Consider the following 987-nt stretch of genomic DNA (forward strand, 5'->3'; position numbering starts at 1 on the left):
CATCCCACCTGCTCATCAGCTCATCACACGGCTGGAACAAACCATTCAAACCGCAACTTGTTGATTAAAAAGCACTATTTGGATGAAAAAAAACCTTGAAATGATCGGTGCTTGGACATGAAGCAGTGCTTCTTGTGGATCAACCTTTTAAATTATAATTATATGTTGACAGAAGTCATCTTTAGCGCTAAATCACGCATTCTGGCCCTCGTTCATTGCGGTAGGTGGCGCTGTCTGGAATCAAAGCCTCTCAACGTGCCGCTGTAGAAGAAGCGGCGGTCCTCCCTCCTCCAAACGGAGCCGGACATACCGGGACCGGACTCCTCTCGCCGGTGGGCGGGCCTTCCGCTGCTGCTGACCGACCGGAGACTGTTCGCTCCGCAGCTGTCACGACTATGCGCAACAGGTAAAATGCTTTCTGTCACCTGGATGTTCTGTGCAGGTGTGCTTCCACCGGGACCGGACGAGTCGCTCCCCGGCGGCACGCCTGCGCTAATCCCGGCGCGCCTCGTCGGACTCTGTAACTCCCATTAATCCGCACTGGGAGCCACTGGTTCTGATCTGTCCCGCTCTGTGTGTTCCCCTCCAGGCTCCAGTAGCCATGGCAGAAGTCATCGGCGCCGCTCCGCCCGCCCCGGCCACCATGAACGTCACCTTCCCGGTGCAGGAGGAGGACGGCGCCACGGCCGCCGCTCCTCCGGCCGCCCTGAGCAGCGAGGACTACCTGTTCGTGGAGAGCCGCCACCCGAGCACCGTCCTGCAGGGCCTCAACAGCCTGCGGCTCAACAACGCCTTCTGCGACGTGACGCTGTGCTGCGGCGGACAGGAGTTCCCGTGTCACCGCATCGTGCTGGCCTCCTTCAGCTCCTACTTCCAGGTGAGCGCGCGTCAGAACTTCTCTGTTCTCCACCAGATCCTCTGACAGTGAACTCAGTCATCCTCCAATCCTCCTTTGTTTTTATTGTGATCAACATGGCTTCTTTTTCA

General features: G+C 57.8%; 1 protein-coding gene across 1 annotated transcript in view; it reads left to right on the forward strand.

Annotated features, from left to right (window-relative positions):
• The first annotated feature begins 50 nt into the window (after positions 1–50).
• The window catches only part of LOC103360703 (kelch-like protein 20), an 11,963-nt gene continuing 11,026 nt past the window's right edge, over positions 51–987 (forward strand). Inside the window, exons 1-2 of the mRNA XM_008286571.1 lie at positions 51–406; positions 590–877. Of these exons, the coding sequence (XP_008284793.1) occupies positions 602–877 (276 nt within the window). The 5' untranslated portion in view covers positions 51–406; positions 590–601. The remainder of the gene's footprint in view (positions 407–589; positions 878–987) is intronic.

The sequence above is a fragment of the Stegastes partitus genome, unplaced genomic scaffold (assembly GCF_000690725.1).
Source record: "Stegastes partitus isolate 25-593 unplaced genomic scaffold, Stegastes_partitus-1.0.2 Scaffold459, whole genome shotgun sequence".
Lineage (NCBI taxonomy): Eukaryota > Metazoa > Chordata > Actinopteri > Pomacentridae > Stegastes > Stegastes partitus.